The sequence below is a fragment of the Stigmatopora argus genome, chromosome 3 (genome assembly GCF_051989625.1).
Source record: "Stigmatopora argus isolate UIUO_Sarg chromosome 3, RoL_Sarg_1.0, whole genome shotgun sequence".
Classification (NCBI taxonomy): Eukaryota; Metazoa; Chordata; class Actinopteri; order Syngnathiformes; family Syngnathidae; genus Stigmatopora; species Stigmatopora argus.
In genome coordinates this window covers 20,706,205-20,721,322 of record NC_135389.1, presented here as the reverse complement: position 1 = coordinate 20,721,322, position 15,118 = coordinate 20,706,205, and the positions used below count along the sequence as shown (strand labels likewise).

The 15,118-nt window shown below is 39.0% G+C and overlaps 1 protein-coding gene across 1 annotated transcript in view; it reads left to right on the top strand.

Moving 5' to 3' along the window:
• Positions 1 to 15,118, top strand: part of LOC144070928 (uncharacterized) — a 138,277-nt gene that overhangs the window by 691 nt on the left and 122,468 nt on the right. The window contains exons 2-4 of the mRNA XM_077595492.1: positions 10 to 49; positions 858 to 958; positions 2,610 to 2,735. Of these exons, the coding sequence (XP_077451618.1) occupies positions 29 to 49; positions 858 to 958; positions 2,610 to 2,735 (248 nt within the window). The 5' untranslated portion in view covers positions 10 to 28. The remainder of the gene's footprint in view (positions 1 to 9; positions 50 to 857; positions 959 to 2,609; positions 2,736 to 15,118) is intronic.

Below are 15,118 nucleotides of genomic sequence, written 5' to 3'. Positions count from 1 at the left end.
ATTACACAGGAATGAAGGCAGGCCACTAATGTTCATTCTTCATATGGAGGTTAGCGTTAACTTTCATCCATCCTAACCCCACCAACCAAAAGAGTTCATACAAGGATGTAAGTTTAAATGTGGAAAAGCGAATCACAATATTTGCTCTTCAAATTAAAGCATGGAAAATTACAGTTTTGGGGGACATCATCTATTGGCACTTTATTTTTTTTTAAATAGAGGCTCATGCTTTTGTTCAGAATTGCTCACACGATATTTTTGAGTCAGGGAAACATACCAAACACGCATTAGGCATTTTGGCAAAGCTGAAATTATGCCAAAGTGTGTATTTTTTAGGGGAATAATTTATTGAAAAGAAGTACTTCAATTTTTTGAACGTGATCTTAAAAAAGTGTTTTTCTTTGTGAAAGAAATTCGTTTGAGATTGCTGCGCTCAGTGGAGAAAAAAAAAATCACACATTATGCTGCTTTAGAATAGCTCTTTATTCATCGCCCATGTTTGTTGTGTGAAATAACCTATGTGTGTTTGCACAGGGTCATTGAAAACAGTACATTCTGTTATAAAAGCTGTAAATTTAGTTTTCAATGTTTGGAGGACTGAAGAATTCAGCATCACAATGTGTATTGACGGCTGTTTGGATAGAATGATAGATGCAGGCAGACTTTGAGATGGATGTTGACAAATAGAGGATTTATGGGTCCATTTTTTGTACTCGATGTATTTTTAATGAAAACGCCACATCAATGAAGGTCTAAATTAAAAGTCACTCTAGTCATCATAAAAGGAACAAACTACGTCTTAACTTTATGAACTTAACTTTCATTAATGAATCAATTTGTTCCTTTTTGTCCTTCAGCATCAGCGCACACGAGAGTCGGGTTCGGTTCAGTCGTGTCTGGACTCGTACAGTCTTGACATCCCAGCTGGCCTGCAGGCAAAAGCGAGCGACTGTCTCTGGTAAGCTAACCCGTCGTGTCACGCCACCTCCAATCACATGCTATGTTGGTTCCAGACTTCACCTAAATTCCCAAGATTCCCCTGAGTTCAATAAAATAAAGCAAAGGATACAAATGTAGCAAAGTACGTTCCGGACCATGAAAACTACTGTTCTGGCAAAGACATGACAGAATCTTCATTAAAAATAATCATCTTACCTATTTTAAAAGGGAAACAAAAGTCTTGAGGACACAGACTTTTGTTTGGGTTGACAAGAGAGACAAGATAGGGGCAAGCCGTCAGATAAAATAACTACTACCATAATAGCCTTTTAGTATGAATGAACTGATCATTTAATTTTTTGTAAATAGTTTAATAACCATGGTGGATAACAGTATTTTAGGGTTACATGTATTGTAAGGGCACTTTTATTTAAGCCCAAAAAAGATTATTGCCCAAATGTCCCAAATGACAGAAAAAAAGAAATAAAATTAAGTTAATTTTGATGTTTATGAATCAAATTCAAGAGAAAAATATAAACCGTATCTTGCCTAAAACGTGAAAAAACTCACTCGTGAAAATACGGTAACTTGTTGTCAGTTTTGACTTCTTTGACCTAAAACAACAACAGCAATGGAGTTTGTTATTATGTATAAACCACATGTAATGACGGTAATACAAATCATTTGTAGTATCACTATGGATTTGTGTGTTGTTTGGATACAAGGGTCTCATCACAATAATGCATTGACTAGCTTTGCTAATGAGCATCTGCAGAGAGGTGCTTATTGTTCAGGGTGATGCACAGTTCACAAGGAGACGAACAGAATACGTGTGCATATGAAACACAGCTGTGGACCTGGCATAATGGCGTCGAAATTGCCGTACCGTATCTCGGCGTGGCGTTGCTTGAGCACGCGGCTGCGCAAACAACAAATAATAGAGTTGGTCGTAGGTAGCATAAGCCTCAGGCTTTGTGTATGTAAATAAGAATGGGGAAAACAGTTGGTTTTGGTAAATAGACACGTCCATTCACGCTGTTTCTTCAAGGCCATTCGCCTCCTTGATGGGAAGTGTGATAACTGGAAATGGAATTCAGAATGAGAGTTTATTGTCCATTTTCAAAATGGATGTTTTACAGTTTTTTTTTAAATGGTAGCATTCTGCTAGGCGGCTCTATACTCTTCATTTTAATTTGATCCTAAAACATAAAGTCGGCACTCATGATTTACTCTCCCAGGCCACACAAAATGATGCGGCGGGCCAGATTTGGCCCCCGGGCCGCCACTTTGACACATGTACCCTTTAGGAATGTGAAATCCAGGAATTGATTCATACAGTATTTCCGAAAAACCACGTGCAATGATTTTTCTTAACATTTTCCCTTCCAAGTGGCACATTTGTACTCCCTATTAAAACCACAAATCTGGAGGTAAAAGTTGTCAATCAGGGGGCGGTTTATACGCGAGAAATAGTAAAATTCAACGACTTTAAGGCAATTTTAAGAGTACGCTTATACACCGAGGCGGTCAGTATGCGATAAAATACGGTAACCCATGGCGCGAATGGTCGCTGGCAGGCCTCCCAGCCAAAACAGATTGGACGGCAGTGGCTATGAATGAGTTAACGTCACCATGACAAGTCACCGGATTAGACGCTCTTGTTTTTCCAGGCCTCGTCACAAGAATGTCACAAGCAAAGCGCCTCGGAATGGCCCCGATAAGCCCTTTAACAGGAGACAAGGCAGATTTGAAGGGACACCTTTGAGCGCGCCTGCCCTTTGTGAAGGGATAAAGAGGTGAGGGGGGGTGGGGGGGATGACAATGGATAATAACTTGATGTACGAGCGCGCCGCGCTGAGCCTTAAACGTCTTATCTAAATTCATACGCCGCCGTGTGGCGTTTATCATTCCGCTCGCACTGGCTGGCAGATAATGGACAAAAGGAAATCAATAAGTTAGAAAATCGTACCGAATCATGAGCCGGCGCTGATGAATTCTCCATATTCTCACACGCATGTCAGATTGACTTTGTGGGGAATGGCATCCTCTTTTACGCGCTTTATATTGCATTTGCTTAACATTGCGTGACCAAAATACACGGGAGGGTTGCGAGGAACACAATTCACGTGCGCATTGAAATTGAAAAGATATGAATGTTCCTATTCGAACATACAATCACATTTGTATAATTGAATGAGTACACGTAACTGTAGTCAAAAAGCAATCAAAATTGCTTATTGGAAATATTTGCTGCCCCCTGTGATTTATATTAATAACTTGGTTGCACGAAATGGCATCATTTACTTTCTATTTCTCATCGAATTTTATTAGGTTCAGGGTTTGCAGTCATGCGGTAATGTTTAATGTAAACTAAATAATGTTATGACATAAAAAGCATAACAATTTACGATGTTGCAGCATAGTTAAAAAAACAAAACAAAATCTGCCACTTTGGCATTCTTGATGATTTTACGTATTTCTTTGTAATCACACGAGTGCTTAGACAAAACTAACAACCCGGATAAAGACTCATTGGATGTAAAATATGGAATAAATGTACATAAATACAATCTGCTCACTCATAATTGCGATAATGCATATTTAAAAAGACGTCATAATGGCAATGAATGTACATTCTACAACACTAATGGAATATATTTAGGGCCGTGGATATAAACGGAATAAACATGACATTGTTGACATAAAAAAATGAGGAAAACGCATATAGTGATTAATTTTCATGTCTTTTCATTTTTTGGGGAGAAACACTGATAAGCACCAAATAATTTAATATTGTGGCCCAAAATGTGATCTCCACATGTTGGCCAGGTCTTTAAATATATATATATATATATATATATATTTTTTTTTTTAAATGACCAAAAATAGTCACCTGTTCTATTAAGCATTTAAACCACAGGTGTCAAAGTGGTGGCCCGGGGGCCAAATCTGTCCCGCCACATCATTTTGTGCGGCCCGAGAAAGTAAGTGCCGACTTTCTGTTTTAGGATCAAATTCAAATGGTTATAGATGTACATTACATTTCCTGATTTTCCCCTTTTTAAAATCAATCATTGCAATATTTTCAATCCAATTTTATTTCTTTTGTGTTTTTAGTTAAAAGCGCATTTTGTAAGATCTAAAAAATATATATAGATATTTTCCGTTTTCCACTTTAATATTGAACATAATTAAAAAATAGATTTTGCTTCCATTTGAAATGAAAAACATGATTAAATGAAATTTTCCATTACTAAGAAAAAAAAGCTCTAATAAACATTGCTTTACATCTATAAAAACTGACTATTTAGGGCTTTTGATCCAGTTCTTTTAATCCAATTTTAAAAAATCTAAATATTAGATATAAAATGGTCTGGCCCACATGAAATGGAGTTGACGTTAATGCGGCCCGCGAACCAACCCGAGTTTGACACCTCGGAGTTAAACATTTAAAAAAAAAGAAAAGTATTTTATGTATATGGTTGCTATGGGTCATGATTGACATGTAGACTGAAAAGGAAGCATTCACAAAAGCGACTGATTTTTGTTGAAGCTATACAACAATTTGGACAACAAATACGTTGAATTATATGAATAGCTAAGCCTCCTCTTTGAAGACAATCTCTCAGAGCATATCACTCCGTGCCAGTGTCTGCGTTCCCCCCCAAAATGTTGTAAATAAGTTGTACGCGTCTGTCTCCCAAAGGTTGCTATCCATTCCCTCTTCATTACCTCTTGTCTGACTAGCTAGACGTGGTTTTATCTCCTCGTACAGATTTGCTGTTTGGTCGAGGTCCAGAAAAGATCAAAAACACACACAAAGTGGACTTCAATAGCCCATAAACACGCACATTTTCACACACACACGCAGGACGTCCTTGTCTGTGCAAATACACGAAATTGGCAGTGTTTAAAAACAGGCCAAGGGTAAAATTTTGTTTCTTCTTTGTTTTTTGTTTTTCTTACTGATTAGCAAGACTATCCGTGTCATTGGACTGCCCATATGATGTTCAAAAAGTTGAGAGGAGGAGTTTTATGGGTATGAAATCAGATAATCTGGCAGCCATTTTTATGTTGAAAGTACTGAATTTTCTCACAAAATGTGTATTTGTCGCTAATAACAAAATGACTGAATCGAGGGTACGGCTTATATGCGCACAAATTAGACTTGACATGTAGAAAACTGCAAGGTGACAAATACAAAACGCCACAACGCAAGACAATGCAGCCGATACGGTCATTTATTTTAAAATAGAGAAAAGATAAACAGATAAAATGCTAAATAAAATTTATTTTAATATCTATGAATGAAATTCAAAAAAAAACGTATCTTGCATAAAACGTGAAAAAACTCACTTACTTGTGCCTGCCATTGCTTGCACAGGGCGGCGCTATCTTAGCTAGGGATGACAAATTAGACCACTACGAACACACTTCCTGGTTGTACTGCTCACCTGACTTCCTTTTTGAATTTGTCTACGTGCAGGCAACACTTTTAGCAATATACAGTATCTCAGAAAAAGGGGACAGGCGTATACTACTACACCAATACAAGAATATTATAAAAAATATACAAAAAGGCATCGATTTCTTGGATATGTGTTGATAAACTCATAAGATCATTGATAAGAACACAACTGATGTCAATTAAAATATATAAGCCATAGTTGTCGCTAATAAAAAAATTGACTGAATCAAGGGTACGGCTTATATGCGCACAAATCAGTACCTCAGAAATACCATGTGCGATGATTTTGCTTAAGATTTTCCCATCAAAGTAACACATTTGTACTCTAAACCATTAAAACCATGAATATGGAGGTAAAAAATGTTAACCGGGCGTCTTATATGTGAGAAATTCTGAAATTCGATGATTTTAAGGCAAATTTAAGGGTGTGGCTTATACGGGGAGGCGGCTTATATGCGAGAAAATACGGTAAGTGTTGTCACTTCAGCTTGGTTTTACTGAAGTTTTACTGCGTATTATTCACAAGGTTTTTCAATTTTTTTTCGCCTCCTTTAGTGCTGCCCTGACCTTATACTAGTCAAACTGTCTTACTCTCTAGCCAATTTGTGAACGTAGCCATGATATTATAATGAATGCCTTCAAAGGTTTTGTTTGGGTTTTAAGTGGGCCTGTTTTCACATCTGAGAATGGTCCCTCATGACATTTGTCATTATTCCACTTTGTTTCTTAGAGGCTAAATAATTCAAGTAAGCTTAATGTGGCTTTTAGATCAGTGTTTCCCAACCACTGAATGGCGAATGGTTGTTTGTCTCCTTGTGCACTGCGATTGGCTGGCCACCAATTCAGTGTGTTCCCGAAGGCAGCTGGGATAGGCTCCAGCACCCTGTGACCCTAGTGAGGATAAAGCAGTTCTTAAAATGTAAAAAAAAACACACCCTTAGTCCAACTCACCCTTATTCGTTAAAGTCAAATGGTTTTGATGGTTTTAACAATGTGGAACTAACCAGTCATACCAGTTAGAGGCCATTTTGCCAGCTGCATTATGCTCTGTTTTACTGACAGCCACCAAACCGCTGAGTCTATTTTTGGAAAACGGAGCAAATTTGGGGAGTTACTGACATAAAACACAGGCGCTTGTCGTATGCCTTCTTCACGCTGTATCATAGTTCTGTTTCTTGATTAAAAAGAATCTGACACTCCTATAGGGCGAGAGATATATGGTGGCTGTGGTGTGGATGAGAAGGTTTCAGAGTGACGTATGAGCCAATTGACCCTTCAAGAATTTCCCCACGATTGCAAGTTGCAATGCGGCTTGTCAATGGCAACGAACCCTTTTAAGATGAAGAGAGGTCGACTGGATGGATTGTAACCGTGGAAAAGACAAACTATTACAGCGCAACAGACCTTTGGATGGATTTTTTGTCCTTTTGCAGGGATGCTTAAGGCTGTAGTGCCACGTTAGAGCAGCAGAGGCCAGTGGTTGACAGCGGAGGGGATGCGAGTGGACTCATCCCGAGGAAGGTTGAGGTCTGGGGACAAGATGATACAAAGATGGTTAATAGTTCTATCTGCAATGTCGGTTCTTTCGATTATCACCACGGGAGACGTTGACAGTTGGTGAAGGGAATCGGGTTTTCAGCGATGCCATGACACGAGGAGTCGTAGAAAAAGGGGGGCTTCTGCCATCACTTGACAGGATAAATGCTATCAGACAGATCCTGACACTTGGATTAGATTGTTCTGTAAAGGCTGTTGAGATCGACACCAGCATAGCCTTTGTATTCAGATGAGCAATCTTTCAAGATTGGACTATAGATATTCCAGAACATGGGACAAGATAGTGTTGTTGTTGTTGTTGTTGTTGTTGTTGTTGTTGTTTTTAACGATATATTTAGGAAGGCAGCGTTTAGGTTTGCACACCTTGTTTCAAGAATGACTAAATAATTAGTTGTTCGGGATTACAGGGCAGCTCCTGTTGAGTAAATCTGTCAAAGTGGCCTACGTGTATAAGAACCTTGCAACTACTATTATGTGTGTTTATGCTATATGTACTTTGTAGACTTTCTTCCAAGGTGTTAGCGTAGATTCTTAGCCATCCATTTTCCAAAGTTAATTTTGACAACACATGTTTTAATGTCTTATTTGAGTTGGAGTTTGATTTATTTAATAAGGGACAGCACATATCAATGAACATATTTATATTCATGTCAATGAACATTTATACATGTAAGATTGTAGCCAAGGGCTAATTTCCAGCCTTTGTAGGTTGAAGATAAACAATAACACATACTAGATACACATACACACACTTAGCACAGTTTTAGATAGCGTTGTGATCGCAATTTTGTTCATCTAACAGCCAGGCTTTAAGATGATTGGCTAAGAGGTTTAGAGACAGGAGTTCACGTATGCTAATTGCTATCAAGTTCCAGTAATGAAGAGAGAAGGTGCTGTAGCTAATTTAGCACTCTTTTTGAAGGAAACTACACAGTCACCTCTAGAGCCAGCTCTTGTGGATTTATTTGTATTTTTTGTACAAAATGTTGCAGTGGAGGAGGAGCTTTGTGTTGGATTTTTTTGTAAACTAAGGTGGCATCTGCATATTTAACAGTATTGTTACAGTTCAGGCATTTTGTGTTTTTTTTAATACCTGACAGTGGTGGTGTGTTTTTGGCTTTTTGTCCAATACTTTCAAAGCCTGCTTATAAATGGTTTCAATTGGTTTTAGTGTTGTTTTTCTGGCTGATGACCAACTTGAGTATCTTGCAATAAGAAACTCCATTTATTCAGAAAATCGATCTGTTGCCCAGGCCTACAAGCTACCCATGCATCGACACCCAAATTGTCCTTTGGAGTAGATGCGAGTACAATTGACTGGTGACGTTTGAGGGCGTCCCCTTAAAAAACCCCGCAAACTTAATGAGAAGAAGCACTCGAAAATTGGACCCAATCTTCAAGAATGCCAACAACAGTCCTCGCTTCCTTCTTCAGAATCTCAGTTTGTGTTTGCATGCTTAATAAGGCTTGCAAAAATGCTGTATTTGAACGGGAAGACAACGCACGCTGCCCTTGGGGGTAAAAATGCGAACATGAGCTCTGCGGGTCATCCAATTAGACCGTAATGCGGCCGTCCTTCAGCGCCCGTCTGACGGCGGGTGATATTTACATTCAATTGACGATAAACAGTCGGCATAGGAGGCGCCGTCAAGCAAGAGGGTGCTTCTATCATCGACAGGTCGGAGGTTACTAAATAAGCTAGCGGCTCGGAGACTGACGGAATCAAACCTGTTGGGGTTTCTCACCTGTAAGCACCTTCAGTCATGCACTTGTTCACACACAGTTGAGCCCATTTTTATCAAATATCACTATTCAGTCCTTCAGCGTACTCGCGGCTAATTGGGTCCTGATGACAAAGTGATCTCCATCCACGGAGACAATGAACTACGCGGCAGAAATGGATTCCCATAACGCTTCGACAGATAACATCTTTGCCAGCTCCTTCCTGAACCCCCTCAGGAGTCTTTTCTTCCCCGCCTTTTTTTCAGGCACTGGCACGGTCCAATGGGAGGGAGGCTAATTAAGGGCCATTCCTCCAAGGGGGGAGTCTCCAAGAGCAGCTGCACTATTAGCATATCCTGAGATGCAGCCAGGTTGCCCCCCCACACCTGTTTCCGTTCTATCCGTTCGTCTATAATCGCCCGAGGATTTTGCGGGGCGACTGCAAGACACGCCCCTTCCCCTGCCGTGCATAACTTGGTTACCCAAACTGAAGAAGCCAAAAGCAAGTTTGTTCTTTGGACGTTCCGGCTGGAAACACTCGCCAAAAACTTCATTTGGTACACCTGGACAACCAGAACCAGTCATTCATTCATTTTCTGAACCGCTTATCAAGCAGGGGGTGCTGAAGCCTACCCCAGCTAACTACAGGCACCAGGCGAAAGAAACCCTGAATCAGTGTGCAGCCAATCGCAGGGCACAAGGAGACAATCTAGCTAGCTTAGAGTGTTCAACCAGTTAGCCTAGCATGCATGTTTTTGCAATGTGGGAGGAAACCGGAGTACCTGGAGAAAACCCACACAAGCCCAGGGAGAAAATGCAAACTCCACACTGTGTGGACCGACCTGCGATCGAACCCTTGACCACAGAACTGTGAGCCCAATGTGCTAACCACTTGCCCACCAGGCCGCCCTTGCACAACCAAATGAGATTTAACACTAGAACTTATATACAATTATGACATTCATCTGTTAAAATAATCTGTTCACCTTTAGAACTTAATAAACAAGTGTCTGTTGCTGTTTTTTCTTCAGCATTTCTTGCATTACTAGTCATTGCTTTTTAGAAATATGTCCCAGTTACCATATTAGAAATATTAAATTGTCTTTTCTTGGTAGCATATAGATTTAAAAAAAAAAAAGGATTGTTTTCCACTATGCTCCAACTTCATTTGTTATTGTGGGTTCTTTTAAAAAAAGCATTCTTTGTCAAGGCACAATTTAGTATATAAGAAATATATCGAATGACTTGTGTGCCTGAAAGAATGAATTACAATGAAATTTTCCAGGGCTATAAAAAAGGGTCTGTGTTGTCCTTGGGGGGCTTCTTCAGCCCCAGCAGTGATAAGCAAGCAGCCCCCATTTTCCTCTCATTGCCATTCTTCACAAACACAAAGCTCACATGCGGCCTGCCTGACAGAGGCATTTACATAAGCTCGCGTCCACGGCCATTGTGATGATAATAGGCGTATGATCTCCAATGTCAGCAAATGGAAAAATAAGTCCTCTCGTCCATACAAATAGATATGTCAGCCGGAGCATTAGCCTGCGCTATAATTGGCCGCAGAGGTCAGCCCGGCAAAGCACACAGGCGACGTTTAATGTGGCCCAAAAAAAATGGTATGACGCTCACCCCGTCTAACCTCAACACGCGGCTTGCAAAAAAATAAATAATCCTATTTTAGATTTGACACTTAAACTTGCCGGAGTTCAAATGTATTAAAAAATATTGTAATGGTTTGCATGAATACTCTTAGGGATATGACCTTGAACCAATGACACTGTGATGAATACAATGTAGTTGCGTGGAATGTATGAAAGTGAACGCCAAAAAGTAGGTTTTTTTTGCTGAATTTGAGATACGAGTAAAATTCCGAGCAAATACTTGCCTTGAGATACTAAACAAATTTGAGATACGAGCATACGAGACAACCTGGTGACCGAGTGCGTGAGAGGTTGCTTATGATAGCTGCGCACTGTCTTTCTCGCCGCATCTCCCTTGCGTAAAGATATCTACAAGCACTGGGCGTACAGGTTGCATTTTGTACTGGAGATAGCGTGAGCAATTTGATAATCTGCGAAAAAGACAGCAGAATCTTCATGGACCTGAAGCAAAGTAAGCATCGGAAAAATACACCAGAAAAACAAAGCAAGTCGTGGTTGGTTCGATAACTTTTAAAAATGAACTAGACAGAACGAAGACTCAGTTTTGAGGCATAGATAAGCAGGAAGCCGAAAGCCGCGGTGGAATACATTAATATCTTTGCCTTGGTTATTGCACAAGAAGGCTTAAATTTAGTGTTATCTAAATTCATTTAAGTGAAGTAAAGTTTATGTTATGTTACCAGCGTGTCCGTCAAGTCTCTCTCCTGTCCTTTTCTGTCTCTCTGTCTGTACTGAGAAATGTCACATTTTATTATTGAAGATCATAACCACTAGATAGCTATTTCTTACTTTGTGAGTACCGTATTTTCACGACTATAAGGCACACTTAAAAGTCCTAAATTTTCTCCAAAATAGACAGGGCACCTTATAATCCAGTGTGCTTTATATATGGAAAAAAATTAAAATGTGTCATTCATTGAGGGTGCGCCTTATAATGCGGTGCGCCTTATAGTCGTGAAAATAAGATAAGTGGCAAATTAGGACCAATAGAAAGATGTTTTCTATTGTAATATCCCGTTTTTTGTGGGTTTTTCAGAGGGTTGGAACAAATTAATTTGTATTCCGTTCATTTCTATGGGAATAGTTGATTTGAGATACGAGTAAATTGATATACGAGCTCCGTCTCGGAACGCATTAAGATACTATTGTATTTGCCCTCCTGAGTTTTCGCTTGTACTTTGTTTTTAAATCTTTTATTTTTGCCCTTACGCCCGTTTGGGTTCTTTGATTTTTGCCTGCTCGTCCATGACTCCTGACAGTTTTTACCCAAACCAAAATCTATGATACAACAATCATCTAGCATCAGGTGTACCCGTACCTCCTTCCCATCACGATTTGCGATAAGATACAGCACCCCCGTGACTCCCATTAGGATAAACGGTACAGGAGATGAATGAATTGGAGGTTAAATCGCCTGAACCAGCAGTGAACTAAATTCAACTCTAATAACAACAGTTTAGCAGATAGCGAACAAATCTTCAAACGCCGAGATTCAAGCTGTTTATTTTCAGCCGTCGTTGTTGTGTGATGTATTGACATAAGCCCCCTATTGCCCAAAATAAACCGTCTTTCTTGTAAGTGCATCAGTAAATGGACAAAGAATCACAAAAATATTCCATGTTACCACACGGCAAATGCGTTGGTGCCTCTGGGATGATTTCAGTTGTGCACATTTTTCGAAAGGTATACATTATAGCTCCTTAAGGAACCCGCCAGCCCCCGTGCTTCGCTATTTTGCAGCTGCCCGGAGTGCGTTGAGCCAAAAATGGTCCCCCCGACGAGGTAATGCTACACCTCATCTGTAGGAATGGCCGCAGGCAAAAGCATGTTGCGCACCAAATGCTCTGATTCTTATGCAGATGAGAGCCAGGCTGCATCAAGGGAGCCTCGCCAAGCCGTCTTCCATCTCCGCTATCATATCAGGCCCAGGGCATAACTACACTTATTTATGTTTGATAGGCTATTACATCAATTTCTAACACACCTTGCAGCCATTCCATATGTAACATAATGATGAGATTGATAAATACTTTATATTTTTCTTTTATGTACACCCCTAAAGCTCCGTGAACCCGATGCAAGTACAAAACAATGGATAGCGCCATAAAATGTAAGACTATACAACATATCTGTCAACGTATACGTTTTTCCGCTATTGATCATTTCAAATTGTGTACGCCCTATAAAAACTTTTGTACATGATTTCTTTTAAGTACGGTTTTTTTTGTAAATGCGATTTTGTTTTAGCCATTTCGGCTCTAATCCGGATCGTCTCGGTCACTGGTAGCAAATGAAAACGTCATCGCCGACTGCTAATATTGTCATGCTTTAAGCATGCGCATGCCCTTTTGCCCATCCACATTTTCACTATATAAATATAGCACGTCAGCAAGCAATGTACCCAGATAGTCAAGCTGTCAGCGTTATGTAGCAACATCTACAGAATCTTGAATTTGGTGCATACTGATTGGGCACCCCGTCCACTTTGGACAAAAGTTTTGGGTTTTACGTGCGCCCTATGTGAGTAAATTTGTGCCGTGTTGCATTTGTACGTTTTTTTTTTTAAATCGCTTAATAAGGGGAATTGCAATCATTAATAAAATTGGCTGAGGTTGACAGATATGATACATTTTTTTTAAAAAAAGTTAGAGATGGGTAGGGACGAGAAGCGACAAAAAAGGCCAAAATCTAGGTGTCTTTGAGGTATGGAAAAATGGCAATTTGAATACTACAATGTGGACTAAATAATAATTAAAAAAAATATATATATACTATATAAATATAGTATATATATATACCTTATATATATATATTTTTACATTTATTTAATTTTTTAATTATTATTCAGTCCACATTCAAATTACCATTTGTATTATTTATTATTATTTAGTCCACATTGTAGTATTCAAATTGCCATTTTTCCATAATTAAAAAAATAAATACATATATTTTTTTAAATCATTATTTAGTCGACATTGTAGTATTCAAATTGCCATTTTTCCATAATTAAAAAATAAATATATATATATATATATATATATATATATTTATTATTATTTAGTCCACATTGTCGTATTCAAATTACCATTTTTTTTTTCAAAGACATGAGGCAACTCATACACACCGCTAACATAAAAGTACATTTTAGCATTTTTTTCTGTAAGTTCACACACTACTAATTACATATAAGTGTTTTAAACTGCATTACCATAAATTTCCAAGCATTTTGTACAGTCACGCAGTGTCTAGATTCTAGACTCTATGCACCCAGCGTTCAGCACATTTACTTACCTTTTAATAGACACAAGCGCGATTGAAAACGCGACAAGGAGTGACATCGAAAAGGCACATACGTATATGTGAATGTCACAAGTGATATTAGATAAAGGTTATGAACAACTCCTCCAAATTCACAGCGCTCAGGACGCCTAGTCATTATCGCTCAATTAAACATTCTTTTCCCCGGGAGACAATCCCCTCCCGTTGCCAGGGAAACCAACAGGCCTCCCCATGTGCCTGGCAATCACGTGGCGTTCCTATCTGGATGTTTGGATGGGATTTTTCTGGGTTACCCTTGGACCTGACATTCAAGTTTGACTGCAGTGTTAGAAAGCACCCAACAGCAGATTGCACATTTGTTTTTCTTTTTTTCCCCCACTCTCCGCCAAATGCAAAATGGAAGCCGTGTGCTGCTAATTATGTCTACGGCTGTCTAAATTAGATTCATGAGATTATATGATAGAAGAGGGATCAGTTCTTGAATCACTCACTTCTATTGACAGCTATATTGAATCCAAATTTTAACTCCAAGATACCATATTTTCTCGCGTATACGCCATATTTGTCGCTCAAAAAAATGATGATTGAATTGAGGGTACGGCTTATATGCGCACAAATTAGACTTGACATGCACAAAACGCCATAACGCAAGACAATGTGGCCCATACGGTCATTTATTTCAAAATAGAGAAAATATAAACAGATAAAAGGCTAAACAACATTTATTTTGATGTCTATGAATGAAATTTAAGGAAAAAATAAACTGTATCTTGCATAAAAGATGAAAAAACTCACATGTGCCTGCCATTGCTCGCTCAGGGTGCCGCTATCTTACCTAGGGATGACAAACTAGACCGCTACGGACACACTTCCCGTTTGTACTGCTCACATGACCTCCTTTTCAAATTTGTCTATGTGTAGCTAACACCGTTTCGGAAATCCAGCAGAAAATACTTGCAGTATCTCAGAAATACCACGTGCAATGATTTTGGAATAATCACCCCACACCTCCTATTCAAAATGAATTGGACGGTTGGATCGCTATTATTGGAAAAGATTTACCGTATATTCTCGCATATAAGGCGTCTTTGTTGCTCAAAAAAATGATGAGGGAATCTAGGGTATGGCATTAATTTGTGCATAAATTTCCTTCAAAGTAACACAATTGTACTCCCTATTAAAACCATGAATATGGAGGTGAAAATTGTGAATCAGGGGGCGTTTTATATGAAAGAAATTGTAAAATTTAACAATTTTAAGGGTGCGGCTTATACGCGAATGCGGCTAATATGCGAGAAAATACTGTACATATTTCAGTGACGACCAGTTAAAAAGCAAACGGCCTGCGTTGAGTATTGTTGTTAGACTTTCATCTCAAAAAGTATTTTCGTTAAATTCACAAGTGTTCCTTCTATGTTATGTTTGGAAGCAACACATCATACTAAATCCTGCATGTGTACCTAATGAAGTTTCCCACCGAGTGTGTACTTTG